Raw genomic sequence first — 19,999 nt, forward strand, 5'->3', positions numbered from 1 at the left:
GTAGTTCATGTTCACACTCAGGTGTTTATTATTTCTTATCAGTAAAACAGTCTCACTACTGTGAGTTCTGCAGCTTTTCATTAGAAGGTACAAAATGGCCAACAATCTCTTGGTACAAGGGCTTTTCAGACTAAATTATCCAATTAAGAGCTGACACCTAGATTATTTTCCCTTTTAACCCCATAGCTGATCCCAAAGAGCTGCAATGTGGACTTTTCTGTCCAATTACAAAATGAAGAAGAAACCCAGGACAACACCCTGTGCCCTCCATCTTGCTTCCATCCACAACACACTAAAAATCCCAAAACCTCAATTTCTCAGCAAGTGATGCACCTACATTACTCTCTATAATCTATTTCACACTTTTGTGGATTCTGGTCTATCTCGAAGTCTGGGAAACATTTTCCATGAATGAGGGTCAGAGTCAGTGCTGCCCTGGGAGTCAGGGCACCCCAGAGCAGACACAAAAATATTCCCAGTGCCCTGGGTTTCCACATCTCAATGCCTGTTTGCCCCTCTGCTCATCCACTGCCCGCTGCCTTGCCCCCACAGGATCCTGCACCCCGGGTGTGAAAAACGCCAATCACTCGTTTTTAAAATGTTAAAAGTTTAATAGTAATAAAATGGTTGTAAAAATAGTAATATAATTTGAGTGATAATAACTTGGACAAATTGCATTAGGATAATATGAGACAGTAGAGTCAAAGAGTTACAGACAGTCTGGGTACCTCTTTCTGGGCAAAATAAGCTTGAAAAAGGATCCACGTTAACAGAGGATTAACCCTTAAAAGCAACAGCCTGTTGCATATTCATACACCTCACACATGATGCATAAATTCCATTCAAACACAGGATTCTGTCTGGGCAGTGTCAGCTTCTTCCTCTGAATCCTGATGGCATCTTTAGGGCTGAGTGAGGCAGGAAGAAGTTTGTTTCTTCTGATAAGGGAGCAATCAATTCTCTTTCTCTGAAAGATTCAGGTGTCCTGTGGCTGCTATCTCGCTACAAGTCCTTTCTTTAGGAAAAAAGTATCCTACATAGCACAGCTTCTATCTTAACATTTTGTTATAACCTAAAACTATATTTCACACACTACTTAAGAGAATTAATACAGCATTACTTTCTAACACAACACATATAATATTCACTTTAATACTTGCAAAAAGCCAATCATAAAATACGCATTTTTCACACCGGGATGTGAAAAATGCGTATTTTATGATTAAAAATAATAAAATTATTATTTTTAACCCGCTGCAGCTCCGGGATCGAAACCCACGAGCTCATCCCGCTATTCCCTCGCTTTCCAGGATCTCCCAGCCCTGCCCCGGCTCCCTCCCGCCTCTTGCGGGGGCTGCCCGGGAGGAGGAGCCGGCGCCTCCCCGCTTCCTCCCGGGCGGGTCTGGTGCGTGGCACAGCTCCGGCAGCCCCGCTCCGTGCCGCGGGCACCGCTCCCGGTCTGCGTGCGGAGGAGAAGCCGCCTCGCCTCCATGGTGCCTCCGGCCGTGCTGCTGCTGCTGCTCTGGGCGGTGCTGGCGCTGCTCGGGGCGGGGGGCGGCCGTGCCTCGCTGCAGGAAGGTCAGGGGGGTGCTCGGGGGACCGGCAGCACCGGGGGGCTGCTCGGGGCACGGGGGGGACTGGCAGCACCGGGGAGGAGGAATGGTAGTACGGGGGGGATTGGTAGCACGGAGGGGGTACCGGCCGCACTGGGGGGGCACCGGCAGCACTGGGGGCGATTTCAGCGCTGGAGGGCACCGGCAGCACTGAGGGGTGGCACCGGCAGTACTGGGGGGGATTGGCGGCACTGGGGGCGATTTTAGCACTGAGGGGCACCGGCAGCACTGAGGGGTGGCACCGGCAGCACTGGGGGATTGGGCACCGGCAGCACTGTTGGTACCGGCAGCACGGGCAGCGCGGTGCGGCTGATGGGCGGGCACAGCCGCCCCCGGTGCCGCCGTGGCCTCCGCCTCCTGCTCCGGCTCCCGGCGCTGCCCGAGCCGAGCCTGAGGCACTGTGAGCCCCTGCGAGGCACCTGGAGCCTCGGGCAGCTCGGGGTTTGGTGAGACAGCATCATTCCAGCCCCGTGAAGGATTCTCGGTCCTTCATCCCACCTGGATCAGCCCTCTCTGGTTTTAAGCTTAGGCAGTTCAAGAATTCAAGAATTTTGAACTTACATGGTTCAAGAATTCAAGAATTTTGAACTGAGGCGGTTCAAGAATTGGGTTGCCGTAGAGCGTTTGATTCCAGACTGGCCATACTGTGACTCAAGATCAGGGATGCTCCTAAAATAGCATCAGTTTGTGTCTCCCTCCTGTAAACAGTCGGTGGAAGCTCTAGAGGGGCTGGTAGAACAGCAGAGGATTAGGGCAGTTTCAGAATATCAGCTGCACTGACAAAGTGGCTCATACGCTGTCACTCTGCCAAGAAGTTTGGATAATTATCTCTGTCTTCATTAGAGAAGTGGCAATTAGGAGGAGATTTCATCTTGTTGCGTGTAGTATTTCCCTTCACAGTGAGATTCTGGTATAACTATATTCATTACTTAATACAGTTAGTGCGCATTCATGGGGGTGTTGGGAGTTCCTTGGCTATAGTGACATAAACAAAAAATCTCTGTGCTATCCTGCCTTCCTTGCACATCCCAAATCTTCCATGGTTTTGGTATGCACTAGAGATATAAAACTGAGGGCTGGGAAAGAGAATGAGGTAAATTGGTTAGGAAGAGGAAGTTGGAATTAGCTGTTTTCTGAGCCATCACTTTTGCCATGGCTCAAAGAGAAAATGCTTCATCTTTCCTATGCTTCAGCTTCCCCAGAGTAATGTGAGAGTAATGATACCTGTCTTCTCTCTTGGATGTTCTTTTGTATCTGTGCAAAACCTCTCAACATAGTTATTTGTAGTTGATAGAATTTTTTAAAATTATTCTGTAAATGTAATACAGAGATTATATTATCCACTGTTAAATTGTGCACTGGTATTTTTTTTTTCTATTTGATCCCCATATTAATGGTATTTTTTTAACAGGAAGTGACACAGTAAGATTTCCCAAATCACAGCCTGAGGATAAATTCATTCCTTGTTCCTGAAATGCAGCTGCAGCTGTGCTTTCCCTGTAGACTTAGGCCAGAAGCAAATAACTTTAATTTTTTTTTTGTTTCTGAACTCATCTAGTCTCTGATTTTTATTCTTTATAAAAACTCAGATGTTTACTGAATCATTTCATTGTGATCTTGGTATCAAGGTTCCTGATCCAGTGCTTTGTTCTTACAGAATCCTTTTCATCTGTAGAGCTCTAAAACCTCCACAAAAGAGGTAAATGTCCTCTTCTATCATTCTACAGATGGAAAAACAGGGATAGCTGGATTAGCTCCTTGTTGCATAGCAGAACCAGCAACACAGTCCAGCTCCCCTGGTTCTGAGTCCAGTGCTTGCTTTGTTTTTTGCAGCCATGCCATTATTAAATGTATTTCTACAATTCCTAGTTGTTAGTGTGGCCCAGGGAGCCTCTGGGCCCAGGAGGCCTGGCTCAGCAGAACAAAATGCATTTCTACATGTGGAAATTGACTGTGATACGGGAAACAGGGATGCATCAATCTGTTTAGGGAGTTTTGAAAAGTTTGCGTGTGATACTGAAAGTAAGAGGGGTTACTGCTCTGTCCTTGAAAGTATCCATCAGCTGCATGAGTGTTCAGCAAAATCTTTGGGAAAGAGAGGAAAGAGTTAAAGCAGGAGTGGAGGCAACATAGCTCAGCACAAACTTCAGTGCTGGGCTGAAGGAATGTCTCTTGGGATGGAAAGCTCTCACTACTGCAGAGAGTTCTTAGAACAGAAACTGAGCTTCGTGTCTCTGTGTCCTACCCCACAGGAATCTGTAACTTGGAATTCTGCTGGGGATGAGAGTGCTCTTTGTGCTGGTTTTTCGTGCTCCTCTGAGTTCACAAACTGCATGGGGAGAACTTTTCTGTCATAGAAATGGGACGCCACTTCCTGTTCTGTGTGAGCCTTCAGCACTCATCCTGTCCAGGAAACTTTTGGCAGTCAAGTCATAAACAGCGTGTGGCTTTCTTGGGATGGCAGCACGAAAATGAATTAGTGATTTATTTAATGTGAGATGCCTGAGATTTTGGGCTGAAATAATTGCATAGCAGTCAGGATCCTTTTCCTTTCCTCTCCTTTCTCCTCTCCTTTCTCCTGTCCTTTCTCCTCTCCTTTCTCCTTCCTTTCCTTTCCTCATATGCTTTCTCCCCTCACATACCAGAATTTGAGGGTTGTCTACATTCCTCTCTGACAAACCCACACTTGTCCCCCTCTTCCTTGGCAGTATGATCCTCACCTTCTCAGGATCCATGAGCTCAGAGATCTCTCAGAAAGCTACCCTGGCTTTCTGTGTGCCATCATATGGCTAGAAACTTTAATGGCTTTAATATATTCCCTGAGGATATATGTATTTTACTCATTTGTTTGTTCCCTCTGACTGGGCTGGACACACTGGAGTGTGCTGGAGGTGCTAGATTAGGAATGCACTTCTTATGTCTAAAAATCTGCCCTTAAAAACTGCACCCATGTGGGATTCATATTCTTTTATCTATCACTTTGTGCATATGTCTAATAAATACAATTAGACCTGACTTATTGATTATTCTCAATCTCTCTTCTCTTTTTTATTCTGATGCAGGTAAAGGATTTGAGGAATTTCTTTGGTAATATCTTCTTTCTTCCTGACTTGGAATCTTACACTTATTTTTCACTTTTGCTGCCTTTGTGAGGTCCATCTAAACTTCTAGATCCTTCCTCTCTAAGACTAGACAGAATATCAGTTTGGGTACCTGAGGGAGATACATCTGGTACATCCATTAAAAAAAATCATTGTTCCAAAAAATGCCTGCTGAGGCCAAGAAAATGTGCTTTCAGTTTTTCCTGGTATTTTCTGATGTTTAAAACGGATGGCCAGAATTTGCATTTAAGCACTGTTGCCAGAGCCTATACAAATTCCTACTTCAGCAATACTGTGAAGGTGAAGTATAACATTTCATCATTGCAATGAGGAAAGCAGAACTTCCACGTAAAAATCATATTCTAGGGTACCACAGAGAAAATTCTGAAAGAAAACTTCAGGATTAACTTTTATCCTTTTTAAGGGACTGGAAATGAAAAGCAAGTTTGGGGAGGAGAATGTAAATTAAAATTATTGCACAATTAAATTCACATTGAATATGTATGAAAAACTGGAAAATGCCTCAGGAATGGAGTAGAAAATTGAAGCAGCCATTGAGAGAGAAAATTAACATTTAGTCTAATTTTGGTTTTCCCTACATCCAGTCAATGCTGAATGACAAAAAAGCAGCTCTGTGGGGAGCAGAAAGTCATAACTGCATTAAATTGATGACTTTCAGATGGGCATTTTGTAGTAGTTCTATTTTTTATCTTCAAGTTTAATTTCTTCTGTACTCTGTGTGAGAGAAGAGAATTGCAGCTTTCACTAGCAGCGCAAAAAACCTACTAAATTAATTATATTTTCTTTTTTTAAGCTCAGAGCTCAGGCAATGAAATTGTATCTTTACATAATCTCTCATTTTATACCCACAATCAAGTTAGGTGTGGAACGGCAGGTTGTGGAAACCACACAAGCTGAGTATCTCTTGTGCTTTCCCCTGTGTGCAGAAAACCTGCTGGTTCTGACTGTTGCCACCAAGCAGACTGAGGGATTCCAACGCTTCAGAAGATCAGCCCAATTCTTCAACTACAAAGTCCAGGTGATTTCTAGCACCTTCCATGGGGGCTGGTTATTGAATTTGCAGGGAAATCCCCGACAAAGGAAGGAATGATGCATCTGACTCCATCTTATCAGAAGGCTAATTAATCACTTTATTATACTATATTATTCTATACTATATTACATTATATTACATTAGATCTAAACTGAATCTGCCAAGCACTCAGCTCTGCACAACTGCACAGAATCTTGTGTCTGTCAGCCAACAGTCCCAACACACACACACACACACACCTGGCCCTGAAGGGCCAAGGAAACAAAACACCATCACTGTGGGTAAACAATCTCCATATTGCATTCTACTTTGGCACAAACACAGGCACAGCAAATGGGAAGAATTGTTTTTCCTTTCTCTGAGGTTCAGAGAATGTGAAACCCAGAAATATCCTTGGGAGGAATTGTGCTTTGCTTTTCTCTGTGAAGAGAAATGTGGCGACAGTTGGTCGAAGGGAATTTCAAATTGTAGAATGGATCAGACTTGGCCTGACAGTGATTAAATAAAAGCTCAAGAGGGGACACACATCGTCTCAACTGGCTGAAAAGTGCTGTGGCTGGGTCATTTCTGCAGTGTCCTGCGTTGGCTTGGGGTGAGATCCGTAACTCCTGCTCAAGGGAGCCTCGTGGCACTTTTGCATTGCGCTGCCAGGACACACAGTACAGAGTGTGCTCCTGTCCCTGTGGCCAGGAGTGCTTTGTGTTACCTTGTGACACTGATTGTCCAGCCCAGACACTGGATCAAAGGCTGCCTAGTCCATTTGTCCTGGGGCTGTTATTTTTGCTGTGATTTGCACTGGGGGTTATCAGGACCACTAAGTTTGTGGGTTCTGGTTCTTTCCTGTGAGCCTTGCTGGGAAAGTGCCCTGTTGAGGTGACCCTATGTGGCATTCACATTTTCTGGAAAAATCCCTTCTCCCAGAATTTTTCTCCTGGGAAGCTGAGAAACCTCAGAGAAAAAGAAAACAATTGTCTCATTTGATTCTCCTGTATTTTGCTGCTTTGGAATGTGTTTGGAGATTGTTTACCAACAGGTGATTGTTTCATTGGGTTTCTGGTATGAATTATTTTGACTTAATGGCCAATCAGGGCCAAGCTGTGTCAGGGCTCTGGAAAGAGTCACAAGTTTTCATTATTATCTTTTTAGCCTTCTGTAAGTATCCTTTCTGTATTCTTTAGTATAGTTTAGTTTAGTATTCTTTAATATAATATAGTACCATAAAAATAATAAATTAGCCTTCTGAGAACATGGAGTCAGACTCATCATTCCTCCCTTCATCTGGGGGGAATGCAAATCCCATAACCCTGTGCCTGTTGCTGTGCAGGTGCTGGGGCTGGAGGAGGAGTGGCAGGGTGGAGATGACCAGCAGCCAGCTGGAGGGGGGCAGAAGGTTCGTCTCCTCAAGTCAGCTCTGAAGCAGTATGGGGATAAGGAGGACTTGATCATCCTTTTCGTGGAAAGGTAATGATTTGCAAAGAATTTGCCATGAACTGAATCTTACAGTGGTTTGGACAGGTTCTCACTGAGAAGAAATGAGCTGTGAAATCAATTGCTTTTGAAAGGTGTGTCCAGATATCTGGGTTTTTTTCTTGGGATCATATTCCAATATTTCTTCCCTGAATGCTCTGTGGTTTCCTAGGAATTGCTCAGAGCTGCATCCGTGGCACTTGGGAAGGGCTGATCTGAACAGGCTGATGCCAATTCCTGCATGAAGTTGATGGTGTTGTACCTGATTCTGCCACAGTGGAATTTGGCTGCCTCTATCTGCAAAGAATGAGCAGACAATTCCTTTGGGACTAGACAGGCCTTTCTTACCAGAGTTATTTGTTTTATAAGGTGAAGTAGGCTGCAGCACATCCTGAGAGCCAAGAATTAGCCTTCAGAGAGGTGAAGAGAGAAAAGGAAGGGTTGGAGTCTCAGTGTCTTTTCATATGCCCAGCATACAGATGAGACTACACTTTAATTAGTTGCATTACCAAAAATATAATACTGTTAAACAGAACTAAAAGAAAGATTCCCAAAGAATTAGCTGTTTCTAGAAACTTTTCTCAGTGACATGTTTTTCTGACTCCTTTTCTTTTGTCCTTTTTTTGTCTGTCTCTCTCTCTAGCTATGATGTGCTCTTTGCTTCAGGCCCTGCAGAACTGCTGAAGAAGTTCAAACAAGCCAAAAGCAAGGTGGTTTTCTCAGCAGAGAGCTACATCTATCCTGACAGAAAGCTGGAAGCCAAGTACCCTCAGGTGCGAGACGGAAAGCGCTTCCTGGGTTCTGGAGGTGAGACACAGAGCTTGCTTTCAGCTTTCTCCTCCTATTTAACCTTTGTGGGAGAAGTGGCAAAGCAAACTGAAAGTTGATGAGTCTCTGCAGCAACAGGGTGTAGTGAGATTTCATGTGAGAGAAGTGAAAGTACATGTATACAGGAGTACTTCTATTTTCTGGTCATCTGGGTTGAAACACCTCCTCATCCTTATTCCCACAGGCTTCATAGGTTATGCTCCAAACCTGAAGAAGCTTGTGGAGGAGTGGAAAGGAGAGGATGATGACAGTGACCAGCTCTTCTATACAAGAATCTTCTTGGATCCAGAAAAAAGAGTAGGTGTATCTGGATTCTGGGTTTGTGAAAATTTGCATTCTAGCCAGTGCTCCTATTTTCTGTTATCAGCATTTTTTATATTTAAGCATAAAATGTGAATAGGAAGAGAGATGTCTGAAAACAAGTCTTACTGGAGGTTCATACCACTGTCTGTAGGTGCTGTGCTGGTGTTTAAAGCCATTGAGTGTGGAGGAACTAAGCAGCCTCCTCCCAGGGGATGTGAAACTGCAGAGTGCAGTGCTGACTTAGCCAGCCTAGCACTGAAGTACATTTTAGGAAAATGCCATATAATATTATCCTACAGAAGCCTGGAATGGACCCTGGAAGCAGCACTGTGTAGTGCACTGGCCAGACCATGCAGCCCACAGGTCATTCTGGTCCTGGTGTCCCTGCCCAGCTGTGCATTTCAGAGGCCAGTCTGTCCCTGGAGAACTCAAACTGTACCAGCAATTGAATCAAGAGGGAACATTTGAAATAGGGAACTGCTATCAGACTAGAGACACACTTGAAATTTTTTACCAGCAAGGCTGGTAGAAAATTTAGAACAGCTGGGCTTTTTTAGTTCCCCAAATCTGAGTATGGCCTGTGACACTTGCACATGAGCAGTCCCTTTAATGTTCTCATCTGCTGTTCTGGCCCTATGCCATGCAAGGGCTGAATAATTCCCCTGACTTGGCACTCAGACAGCGGATGTTAGCGCCCTGCTGTCCTTTCCAGTAATCAGTCTTACAGATGCCTGCAGGGACACAGAATTCTGTTAAGTCAGAGCTGCATTTTAGTCCCACTCAGTCATAGTGTGGCTTGCAGCAGGGGATAGAAACAAAGATTGCACAAGCTGATCTTGCACCTTCCTGTCCTCTGGTTTGACACTGGTACCTGGGGCAATGCTCAGGGTCACACTTGCCCTGTGGATGATAGAAGGCAAGAAACTTTTCACAGCAGATGGTTTTTCTCTCTGGCATTCCTGTCTATTTTATGTATTGTGGGGTTTATATGACTGTGTGTAAGTCTGCTTCATTCATATGATGCAGATTTATTGACACATAGCAGCTTTAAAAGAGGGGGAGAGGGGATTTGCATAGTTTTGCCTAATATAATGTATTTAACTTGTTCTTGAAAATAGATTAATTGTCCCAGATTTGAATGAAAATTGTGATTATCTGGGAATGTTTAAGGTTGCAGAGTTTGGAGAGTTTACAAATGACTATAGGAATGGGATATATCTTCACTGAGCATAGGATCAGTTGTATGTAAAGAATGGATGCCTTTTGTGTTCTAATTAAGGTTGTTTATCTAATTCTTTTAAAGGAAAGTATCAACATCAGTCTAGACCACAGAAGCCGGATCTTCCAAAACCTAAATGGAGCATTAGGTGAGATGGAGGAAAGGAACTCATTTCTCCTTGGAATGCAACTTGCATGTTGACACCAGAAATAAAGTTATGGCTGAAGGGATTGTATTTCAGAAATGGCTGTCCCCACAGAAAAAGCTTTAGTAAAAGTCTGTGCCAGAGTTCTGGGATTTGTATGCAATTCCATTGAGACCAACTATGTTCTCATTGCAATTCCTTCTCCGCTTCAGGGAGTGCAGGTCAGGTTTTTCATCTCACACCTCCCTGCCCCTTTGATCTCCAGGGTGTCGGATTGCATTAGCCTTGGGGATTGAAACTGGGAGGGACTTCCAGTGCAAGTAATAACACAGAGCCCTGCCAGGGCTCGCCTGCCTTTCTGCTTCAGAGCCACGCTGGAATGCCATGGGAGGTGAGAAGCAGCCAAATATGCCTGTGAGCCCTCACTGATTGTACCAGGCTTCTGACCTGACCTGCTCATTGATTTTGCTACTCCTGGCAAGAGGGATTCACTTACTTCCCTATCAGTGCTGCCTAATGTTTTCAGTCTTGCACCATTCCATCTTTATTCTGGTCAAGTAAAAAGTGGTAATGGCAGTGCAGTTTTTGGCTCCCATGCTAATTATATCAATGACAGAGTGCAGCTTGTATCTGTGCTAGTCTTTTTTCCAAAGGATTTTGTATGGTTGTGTTGAGGCAACGTCCTCCATCATCTCTGCCGAGAGGATGGACTCTTGTGAGGGGTGACAAAGAGAGACATCAGGTGCATAGAACACTTAGGTGAGAAGGGCCTGAGTCCTCCCATCAATAGTGTCCCTGTCATCAGTAGCTGCTCCTCACTGCCAGTTTTGAAAGAGCCTTTCAGTATGGCTTCTGGCAATTCCCAGTCATTGTCCAGCTTCCCAGGCATCCTCCTGTTACTTCACAGGATCATTCTGAATATTTTTTTCACCTTTAAAGATTTCGTCTGTAGCCCTTAAACTACTTGTACACGGTTATCCCATTGTCCACACTTTAATTTTTCTGTATAAATGAGGCATTGTTCTTCTAATTATCAATAAAAGCCTTAACATGATGGTAATGTCATTTCCAGATGAGATAGTTCTGAAGTTTGAAAATGCACGAGTGAGAGCAAGAAACTTGTTATATGACACTCTGCCTGTGGTGATCCATGGAAATGGACCCACCAAGGTAAGTGGACTGTCCTGAGAGAAAGATTTGGTCGGTGTTTGTTGCAAAGTGACCTTTTAGGCTCTATGGATCAGGTTGCTGCCTCCACATAGACTGACTTTCCCTGTGTACATTTACACTTGAGAAACAATAAGCAGTCCAGGCCCATAGCAGCAAGATGGATCTGGTTCAAAGACCCACATGTAGTTGGATTTTCAGATATCTTAGTTCATGGAGAAGGTAAACAAAGTTCAAATGTGATCCCATGGTGGGGATGCACACAAAAAAACTCCCCTGCCCTGTAATGCATAATCTGGCAAACTTCCTTTTGCAGCTGCAGCTGAACTACCTGGGAAACTACATTCCTCAGATATGGACGTTTGAGACTGGCTGCACGGTGTGTGATGAAGGTCTGCGAAGCCTCTCGGGGTTTAAGGTAAGGCTGCTGTGTTTATTCAGAGCTCTCAAAACAAGTCTTACAGTTATGTGTCTGATGTTAAACATGACTCACCACTGCTCTCCTCTTGTCCCTGAATGCAGGATGAGGCATTGCCAATGATTCTGATTGGCATTTTCATCGAGCAGCCCACCCCATTCCTCTCCCAGTTCTTCTTGCGGCTTCGTAACCTCCATTACCCAAAGCAGCGACTCCAGCTCTTCATTCACAACCATGTAAGTGAAGTGATGGTCTTAGCAAATGTGGGGAAAATGTACGCCTCATCCTGTACTCTAGGCACTTCTGCAGCCTTGGGCTAGACTTCCAGGCTGTGTAATCACAGTACTTCTGTGCAATGGCACCCACAAGATTGCATAATTGTCTGCAGTGACACCCACCCAGCTGTAAACGTGTGGAAGTGGGCTTAAGAGCTACTCATTTTCAACAGCAGGAGGCTGAGTGGCCTGGATGGATCCATCCTAAGTGTTTTTCCTTACTTTTGGAACAGGAGGAGCATCACTTGATGGAGGTGGACTCTTTTGTAGAGGAGCATGGCAAAGAATATCTCTCTGTCAAAGTGATTGGACCGGATGATGAGGTGGAGAATGCTGAGGCACGTAACTTGGGCATGTAAGTGAAGAGCCATACATGATAGGTGGCAGAGACAGCCTGTGTCTAAACTAAAGCATCTGTTTGTTCTGAGGATCATCCCTATCAAGTGATTGCTCTTCTTTTCTCAGTCACCCTTTCAGTTTTTCTAGCATTAACGCTGATGCCCTTATATATTGGGAAAAAATCAGCTTCCATACCAGCTCACTTTGTCCAATTTCAGGAACTAAGTTCTCACTGGTGCTTTGCTCTGACAGAAGGATAGCCCTGTATCTCCTGCCCTCATCTATATACCCAGTCACAGAGCACAAAGATATGTATGCACCCATATCTCTGAAGAGGAGGAGTGCTGTAGCAAAACTAAGAACTAGTGGGAGAGTATCTTCCTGTCTGTGATCAGGAGGTTTGAGCTCAGGTTTTGGGATTTGGGCCAGCTGTAAATAGGAACCTCTTCAGTTTGAGCTGAAGAAACAGTTTGCTAAATGTGATTTTGGCTGTGTCTCAGTATCAGTTATTGGATACTGAATCTGATATGCTTGTACTGTGCTGGCCCTCTGGGTTGTTGCATTAAACCAAACTTCTCTGAGCACCCAGAAGACCTTTAGACTACAAGATGAAGGAATTCTTGGTGCTCTGTCCTTGGTCTTCCTCTGGTTTAGGATGTGACTTTCCTTTTCTCTGCCTGTAGGGATTTGTGCAGGAAGGATCCTGACTGTGACTATTACTTTAGCCTGGATGCTGAGGTAGTTCTGAAGAACAAAGAGACTCTGAGGATCCTGATTGAACAGAACAAGTGAGTTCTTTGGTCTGAGCAATGCTTACTGCTCATCTCACGTGAGGAATTCAGTGCACATCCCTGAGATATTTAGGGAACCTGAAGAGCTGTGCCAGAGATGAGATGTTAGCCAAACACCTCTTATGTGGTTTTTTTTTTCACTGTAATTGTAATCCCTGGAATTTAGGCAGGGGATGTAAATCATCCTTAGCTCTGTTTTTATATAGTCACTAGAAAAAAATGGATTCTAACAGACCTGGTGCAGGGTGTAGTTAGAGAGGAGATTGGGACCATATTTACCCTTTCTTATGTGGCATTTCATTCCAACAGAGTTAACAAAACAGCAACTCTGTAAGTGAGGGAGGAAACAGCTCCTACAGTACTGTGGTTTGTAAATATTTTCCTTTTCTTCCTGTGGTAACATCCTGTCCTGCAATTCCTTTTTCTTTCATGCCTCCAGGCTGGTGATTGCCCCCCTGGTAAGCCGTCATGAGAAGCTGTGGTCCAATTTCTGGGGAGCGCTGAGCCCCGATGGATACTACGCCCGCTCGGAAGATTACGTGGATATTGTTCAAAGGAGGAGGGTGTGAGTGTGCAAAGAGAGCTTTTCCCTGATAAAATCCCTCAAATGTAAAGCTTGCTGCAGCACATTGTCATCAAACTAATGTCCAAGAACCAGAGAGTGCAAATGTCTTTGTGTATAGGAAAGGAAGTCTCTGCTCCCATTTGGAAGTTTTATATTCACCCCTGAGCAGAGACAATGACATATTTGGGGCAGACTTTCTTTTGATCAGAGTAAGGGTTTGAGAGTGCTGACTCCTGAAATCTCATTTTACTCAAGTCATTTTTTCCCACCTAGGGATTATAGTTAGTGTGATCCTTAAAATCCTGGAAAGTGCTGTTTAATCTCTGTCAGATCAATTTTCAGGTGATCTTTGAATGGAAGATTCACAAAATTGAGTTGTTGATTCATTCATATTCTTGAGGGACCCTCTTTTTTATAGGCCAGTAACTGCTGGAAATCAGCTTATGCACTTTTGGCTGGTTCAGTTTCTTTAAATCACTGGAAAAAATATGTTGATCTCTCTGGGAAGAGATTCAAGCCACTAATTACGTCCCTAGCAAAAACACACAGCAACAATTAATTGCTTTCCTGGTGGACTAGCATTTGTGCAGCTTAAAAGCTGCACTATAAGTGATTTTTTTCTGGAATGCCAATCTCTATTGATACGGTTTTCTTCCTACTGTTCTGAGCTGGCTCATTTAGGCAAGCCTGGCTGATGCTGCAGTGCTGCCTGTCATCCTTAGTGGTATCTCACTTTTCTTCTGCTGTGTTTCAGTGGGCTCTGGAACGTTCCCTACATCAGCAGTGTTTACATGGTTAAAGGCAAGGCTCTGCGCTCGGAGCTGGAGCAGGGGGATCTGTTCCACAGTGGCAAGCTGGATGCTGACATGGCTCTGTGCCACAACATTCGCAGCCAGGTCAGTCCAGGAGAGAGCCTGCCAGGGGAGAGCTGCCTGCCAGCCTGAAGGGGACAGGATTAAGCAGTTTCAAGGCATTCAGCTCTGCCAGGGCAGGGGTAGGGTGAACTCGTACCAGTCAGTACAGTGCAGACTTTAGAACAGCTTGGGATTTCTGTGAAATGATGTGTAGCCATGGACCACTAAATGTAAATAACTCTTACCAGTCAGTACAGTGCAGACTTTGGAACAGCTTGGGATTTCTGTCTTGCTGTGAAATGATGTGTAGCCGTGGACCACTAAATGTGGATAACATTTTTGTTCTTAGGCCTTTTCAGGACTGCTCTAAATGGGATTGACAGGGTATGAAGGAAGATTCTAATCTCACAGCTGCTGCTTTCCTCTGCTTCCAGCCCTGGCTGACAGGACACACAATTACTGTCTCTGTCTGTGACCTTTCAGAGTTTCTCAAATCCAGGATAGAAATAAAACTGAAATCCCACAGGAGAAAGAATGAGTAAATGAACAGTGCTTGGTTTCACAGGTGGCTCTCAGAAATATGAGGCTTTTATTATTTCTCTCTGTCCTGCAGGGAGTCTTTATGTACCTGACAAACCAGCATCAGTTTGGACACATACTGTCCCTGGAGAATTACCAGACAAGTCACCTCCACAATGACCTCTGGCAAATATTCAGCAATCCTGAGGTGAGATAACCTGCACACTCAGAAGGCACAGCAATGTGGGAAGATCTGATATTAGCTTCATCACTATGGGAAGCCCAGGCTTTGTAATAATGGTGACTCTCAAGTGGGATGAGGAGCACAGGCACAAAATTTGAAGAGAACATGTTTTGGGATTCATAACACATGGATCTTAAAAACCTGTGAAATACTGCTTGCATGAGTACCTGGCCTTTTATTACCTCTTTAAGCAAGGGCCCCACAAAAATTACTGGTTTGCTTATGTTCTAATTGCAGGATTGGAGAGAAAAGTACATCCATGAAAACTACACAGCAGCTCTGAAAGGGAAATTGGTAGAAATGGTAAGAAAGCATCACTCTTATCCATCAGAATGGGAAATGAGCTTTGGGACAATGCTTTATCATCATTATTGTCATTCTCAGGAATAAGCAGTTGAACATGAGAAACATGACCTTGAAAGTACTTTTAGAGCCAAATCATTCCAGCTCTCCTAAGTGGGAGTGGGGCACATAAATCAGAAGACAAATTTCCGTCCTCTATATTTTAGTTTCCTTCCACTTCCTCAGTCTACATTTATTTTAGCCCTACTTGCTTTGCCTCAAGCACCTGTTCTTGTTTCTGCTGTTCTCACCTGTCTGCTATCTGCAGCCCTGCCCAGATGTTTACTGGTTCCCCATCTTCACTGACACTGCCTGTGATGAGCTGGTGGAAGAAATGGAACATTATGGCCAGTGGTCCACAGGTGACAACACGGTAAGGAAAGGCAGGAGATCCTTTGAGTTCTGGGCTACACCATTTTCTCTGCATTTCTGGTGATAGCAGTGCCTGCTGTGGGAAGGCATTAGATCCTGAATTAAACCAGAAAAGTAGAGACAATACTTTATTTTGCTCCTGATTAACTCTGATTTTTCCCTGAGTCCTCTTTAGTGTCCTCTGAAGTTCCAGTGTTCAGCCTCTCTGATGGTAATATTGCTTCCCTTAGGGTTTAATTATGGTTTGAAATGAGCTTTCCATCCTGCAAATTCTGATAAAACAAACATAATATTTATTTGTAGTTACCAGGAACAAATACTTTTCATTCCTGAATTCCAAGGTTCCCATCTTTACAGGTATTTGTGCTGATTCTATTTCAGGACAGCAGAATACAAGGAGGATATGAGAATGTCCCGACTATTGACATACACATGAACCAAATAGGCTTTGAAAGAGAATGGTATAAGTTTCTTCTGGACTATATTGCACCCATCACAGAGAAGCTGTACCCAGGATACTACACCAAGGTATGTCTGCTGTTTGCAGGGCAACCCCAACATCTGGGAATGATTGGCATCTGACTCCATTGATTCAGAATGCTGAACAATTGCTTTATTAAAACTATATTATATTACATTATACTATATTAAATGTATACATACTAAATATATATATTTATATATACATATACTAAGTATATATAGTGTATATATATACTATATATATTACTTAATATATATAAGTATATACTATACTTATATATATATTAAATATATATACTTAATGGTATATATACATATACTATTAAGTATATATATATATAAAATATATACTATACTATATTAAAGAGATACAATACTAAAGAGAAATTAAAAGGATACTAAAGAAAAATCTATGACTGTCTCCAGACAGTCAGGACACAGCTTGGACCTAATAGGCCAATTAATATAAACAATCATCACCAGAATCCAATTACCAAATTCCTTCAGGTAAACAATCTTCATGACACATTCCCCATGTGCAAAAACAACAGCAGCAGTGAATAGGGTTTTCTCCTCTCTGTGCTTCTCACTGCCTTCCCAGGAAAAATCCTTGGGAGGGCTTGTGCCTGCTGCTCTCTATAAAGAGAGCTGAGGCCACAGTATGTCCACCTTAACAGCAAAACTCAGGGTCAGCTCCTCCAGCTGCAGCTTTGTGAGGAGAATCCTCCAGCACTACACACATTATTTCCCAGCACAGAGGAAGTGACCCTGCAGTGTGACCCAAGTATGTGCATTAGGAGATAGGCAACAATCAGGCAGAAGAATGGCATTGAGAAATTGCCTTTCTCCTTTAGCAGTGGGATGCAATTTCAGTGTCACACCCTGCTCTGCAGCTCAGAAACCCCAAACCACCGTAGCCCTCTAACAGAATGCTCTTTGTGCTTCTCTCTCAGACCCAGTTTGAGCTGGCCTTTGTGGTTCGCTACAAACCTGACGAGCAGCCATCCCTGGTGCCCCACCACGACGCCTCCACCTTTACCATCAACATTGCCTTGAACAGAGTGGGCATAGACTATGAGGTGAGTGCCTGCCAGGGCTTCAGGAGTGCAGCACAGCACCTGGAGCAGCTGAAAACCCTGCCCTGATCCACATCAGGCTTCTTTACACTAAGGATTACAATTAATGGCTGTAAGAATTCATGGGGGGCTATTTGGGTCCAATCCAGCTTGCTATGGACCCCAGCCCACACGATCTTACACAGGACAAAAGGTAAAAGACAAGAAGTGCTCTTCTCCACGTGGGGACAAAGTCCTATTTTATTTCCTTCATAGGAGACACCAGATCATCCAGGTGACCCCCCCAGGTGGAAAAAAGAGGGCGATGCCTCATGGCAGGAGACTTTTAAGCACCTTCCCTGAGGTGCTTTTTCCAAGCTGATGTATCTCTGGTGTCCCACCAGGGAGGAGGCTGATGTGTCAGTTGTGTTCCCCCAGGGAGGAGGCTGATGTGTCAGTTGTTCTCTCACCAGGGAGGAGGCTGATGTGTCAGTTGTTCTCTCACCAGGGAGGAGGCTGATGTGTCAGTTGTTCTCTCACCAGGGAGGAGGCTGATGTGTCTCCTGTGAAGGTTCATGTGTCCCTTGTGTCCCCCCAGGGAGGATGCTGATGTGACAGTTGTGTTCCACCAGAGAGGAGGCTGATGTGTCCCTTGTGGAGGTTCATGTGTCTTTCTTTTTTTCTTTCTCTTTTTTTTTTCTCCAGGCTGATGTGTGTTCCCTCAGGGGGGTTGTGGAGGCTGCCGCCGCTTCCTGCGCTACAACTGCTCCATCCGAGCCCCGAGGAAGGGCTGGACCCTGATGCACCCCGGCCGCCTGACCCACTACCACGAGGGGCTGCCCACCACCAGAGGAACCCGCTACATCGCCGTGTCCTTCATCGACCCCTAGAGCTCTGCTCCCCTTTCCCTGGCCCTGCTCACGGCTGACTTTGAGTAGAAACAGGGAGTGTCGCTGAAAGTTTCTGAGGTGTTGTTCAGAGCTATTTGGATTCGATTTTATATGATTTTTAATGTGATTTTTAATGATATTCTGAGACTCCACTGCTGGAGGACTTCCCTCTCTGATACTGCAGGTAATATCTAGGAATATTGCTGTGGAAGTCCAAAGGAGATTTCGTGCCTTCATTTTTGATTCTGCTCCTCATCCACTGTTTCATGAAAGTGCTGTTTACTTGAACTTTCATCAGTGATTCATTGGCTTTAAAAATGGGTTTTTTTGAACGGAAATCCAGCTTTTTGGAAGCAAGTTACAAGCTGGAAGCCTTTTTTCATCCACAGCATACACGGGACTGGATGTTACACAATAATTCCTGGACATTATTCCAAATATAAACCAATCAGGGAGCTGACTCCAGGAGTCATAACAGTTAAGTGTCACACCAAATGAAGCTGAGTTGGAAGAGCCTGAAGATCATCTGATTCTTTACCTCTTTGCTGTGCTTGCAAGCAAATCACAAGGTTCAAAGCAGCAGCAGTGGCAACATAGGTGCTTCTGGTTAGCTAAGGGTAGGTCCTCTGATGGTGCTTTACCTCTGGGATTGGACTGAAGAGATAAAAAACCTCCCTTACCTTCTGTAAGGGAGGTTTCTGCAGCTAAGAGCAGCAGGCATACCCACACAAATTCGTGCCATGTCAATGTGTAGATTAAATCTAAGAAAGGGAAGGCTGGGAACAGCTCCATCAGTCAGGGGGGCTTCTCTCAGAATTGTCTGTTCTATACCATGTCACAATAGCCAAAAGCTCTGATCAATCTCTGCATAACAGCCCACAGGTCCCAGTGGTCTTTGGTGGCCTCATTCCATTTGTCAGAGATTGTTTTAATAATTTTCTTTGATGGCCCACTCAAATTAGATGGGAAGAGCTGTTCTCTGGTTCTTAGAGGAAATAATTATTCAGTGTTTCTATTATTTGAGATTGAAAACCAAAACACTCCATTGCAGAAACTTCTCCAATGGGGTCAAGGCTGATAGAAAGGAGTGGTTGGGAAGTGCTGAGAGATTGGGGTGAGCCAGTAGCTGCAAAAATAAATCTAGACTAGACCTGTGGTTAGAGAGTGAAGGAGCAGAAACCTTTTCTGCCTGTGCCTGTGGGATACCTGCTCTGCTTATCAGACACCATTCTGCCAGAATAGTTTGTTTCACAAGCAATAAATCCATAGAGTGATTGTCTTTAGGGGAAAAAAAATAATTATGTGCCTTTTAGTTGTGTGTCTCCAGCTTCTGCTGCCTGATTGTCAGAGTAGAACCTTTCTTCTGGGATGGGTCACTCTAATGGGGCAGAGCAGCCTCAGACATGGAAGGGGACAGACAGCTTTCCCAACTGCTTTCCTTGAGCTTTTTAGGTCTGTTTTGAGGCCATACACTCACCCGTGCCCAGGAGAGAAAAATCCAGGCAGGGGCAAGCATTTGAAAAGTAAAATTGTACTTAAAGTCGTGTTACGTGAAATGCAGAACTGCCTGTTACCAAACGATTGATCAGCCAGTCAGAGATGTCCAAAATGTGTATTATGTATTTATTCAGCAGTGGGTTTTTTTGTTTGGTTTGGGTTGGTTTTTTTTTTTTGGTTTTTTTTTTTTTTTTTTTTTTTTTTTTTTTTTTTTTTTATTATTGGTTTTGGTTTTCTGGTTTTTTTGGGGTGGTGGTTTTTTGGGTTTTTTTTTTGTTTGGTTGGTTGGGTTGGTTTTTTTTTGTTGTTTTGGGGTGGGTTTTCTGTTTGGTTGGTTTTTGGGGGTTTTTTGTTTTGGTTTTTGGGGGTTTTGGGTTTTTTTGTTTGTTTGTTTGTTTTTTGGGGGTTTTTTATTTTTTTTGGTTCAGTGTTTTGGGGTTTTTTTGTGTGTGTTTCCT

At 44.0% G+C, this 19,999-nt stretch overlaps 1 protein-coding gene across 1 annotated transcript; it reads left to right on the top strand.

Annotated features, from left to right (window-relative positions):
- Window positions 1–1,379: 1,379 nt before the first annotated feature.
- On the top strand, window positions 1,380–19,714 carry PLOD1 (procollagen-lysine,2-oxoglutarate 5-dioxygenase 1). The gene is made up of 19 exons (XM_030963969.1): window positions 1,380–1,578; window positions 5,662–5,753; window positions 7,093–7,229; window positions 7,879–8,042; window positions 8,248–8,360; window positions 9,670–9,733; window positions 10,803–10,900; window positions 11,214–11,315; window positions 11,420–11,551; window positions 11,824–11,945; window positions 12,613–12,717; window positions 13,160–13,285; window positions 14,040–14,181; window positions 14,753–14,866; window positions 15,140–15,205; window positions 15,513–15,617; window positions 15,998–16,144; window positions 17,053–17,178; window positions 17,880–19,714. Exons 1-19 carry the CDS (start codon window positions 1,491–1,493, stop codon window positions 18,042–18,044), a joined length of 2,208 nt encoding a protein of 735 aa, XP_030819829.1. The 5' UTR covers window positions 1,380–1,490; the 3' UTR covers window positions 18,045–19,714.
- Window positions 19,715–19,999: the final 285 nt, after the last annotated feature.

Source organism: Camarhynchus parvulus, chromosome 21 (assembly GCF_901933205.1).
Source record: "Camarhynchus parvulus chromosome 21, STF_HiC, whole genome shotgun sequence".
Classification (NCBI taxonomy): Eukaryota; Metazoa; Chordata; class Aves; order Passeriformes; family Thraupidae; genus Camarhynchus; species Camarhynchus parvulus.